This window comes from Montipora foliosa, chromosome 1 (assembly GCF_036669935.1).
Source record: "Montipora foliosa isolate CH-2021 chromosome 1, ASM3666993v2, whole genome shotgun sequence".
NCBI classification, from domain to species: domain Eukaryota; kingdom Metazoa; phylum Cnidaria; class Anthozoa; order Scleractinia; family Acroporidae; genus Montipora; species Montipora foliosa.
In genome coordinates this window covers 3,891,536-3,892,893 of record NC_090869.1, presented here as the reverse complement: position 1 = coordinate 3,892,893, position 1,358 = coordinate 3,891,536, and the positions used below count along the sequence as shown (strand labels likewise).

General features: G+C 43.7%; 1 protein-coding gene across 1 annotated transcript; it reads left to right on the top strand.

Moving 5' to 3' along the window:
- Nucleotides 1-436: 436 nt before the first annotated feature.
- On the top strand, nt 437-1,147 carry LOC138008516 (phosphatidylcholine transfer protein-like). Its single transcript, XM_068855832.1, has one exon. The coding sequence runs from the start codon at nt 437-439 to the stop codon at nt 1,145-1,147; it is 711 nt and encodes a 236-aa protein (XP_068711933.1).
- Nucleotides 1,148-1,358: the final 211 nt, after the last annotated feature.

Sequence of the window (1,358 nt, the reverse complement as noted above, 5' to 3'; positions counted from 1 at the left end):
TAAAATGTCCTTTTCTGGTGATGAATTGGAGTAACCGGACAAATACAAAATCCTTAGAAGAGGGTTCACAAGGCCGAGGCAGTTAAAGGTACCCTGCTTAATTCCAAGCTGAGGTAACCCTATAGTCTTAGGAACGATGTCTGCCTTGAAACCACGTAACTAAATCATCTAGCTATGTTGGTATCTTGTAGGATGGAGCAACGCAATGAACGGGCTCTCGGGCTTAACAAATCACTTAGGCCATCAAATGAAGTAGAATAAACCAGGACTGTAGTTTACAATACTTCCCTCGAACTAAGACGTGAAAAAACAAATTCAGACCAATATAATTATGGCGGCAGTATTAAGAGCGGGAAGTACCATGGGAGTGGTCAAACTGTTTCTTTTTTCAGCTTTCAGGTAAACTCAGCAGAAGCTCGCATCGCTACACCTCGCCATGCAGTCAGAGCAGAAGTCATATCCCTCCTTCGACTTAGAGACAGCAGTGAACAGAGCCAAATGGTTCCTGGAAGACCTTGAAAAAGGCACCGGTTGGAGTCAAGCATACAAAGCCCCAGCATTTGACTCGTGGATTAAAACATTTCCCGAGGAGCATGTTCCAGTCAAAGTAGTTTACATGATGCGAGATATGCCATTGTCTGGGGAAAAATTCGCTGAAATGATGGGTCCTGCCAATATGGAGTTTCGAAGGGAGTGGGATAAAGCTTTTACAGATTATGAAGTTCTGGAGGTTTTCCCAGACGGAGGGCGCATTGTATTCGCCAGAGTTAAATTGCGTTGCCCTTTATCTGACCGCTGCTTCCTGTTATATTCTTCGCCAATCAAAGAAATCGACTGGCTTGGTAAAAGGGCATTTTCTTTATTTGTGCAAAATGCGACCCACGCGTCCAAGGCAATTGGGCATGATAATGGAGCTGTAAGAGCGACAAATGGTGGCAATTTCTACATCGCGATAGCAGACGAAAAAGAGCCGCAAACAAAATGTCACGTGTTTGGGTTAACCAACAATAACTACAACGGTTGGCTACCAAGCACGGGTATAGAGTGGCTGGCTTCCAGGGTCGTACCCAAAGTATTTCATACCTTGCAAAAGAGCGTCATTCAGGGCTATGAAAAGTTTTTCAAGGAAGAGGAACATGAGATCTGAGAAAAATAGCCATGAGGAACCATCAACGACTATAAAGTGTACACGTTGGATTTCTAAAAAAATCATTTTCATTACTCCCTGAGCAATGTGTCACAAAAGTATGCTTGTAAAACGAAAAAGTAGCTGTTGATCTCTCAACCATTGTAGTCTTTTTCTGAGGCAACTCAAGTTTCCCGTTCGGCTGAACCGGGCGAGTTTGGGTTCGATACCA

Excerpts from the sequence above, each read along its gene's own strand:
- LOC138008516 (XM_068855832.1), top strand. The coding sequence starts at position 437 with ATGCAGTCAGAGCAGAAGTCATATCCCTCCTTCGACTTAGAGACAGCA.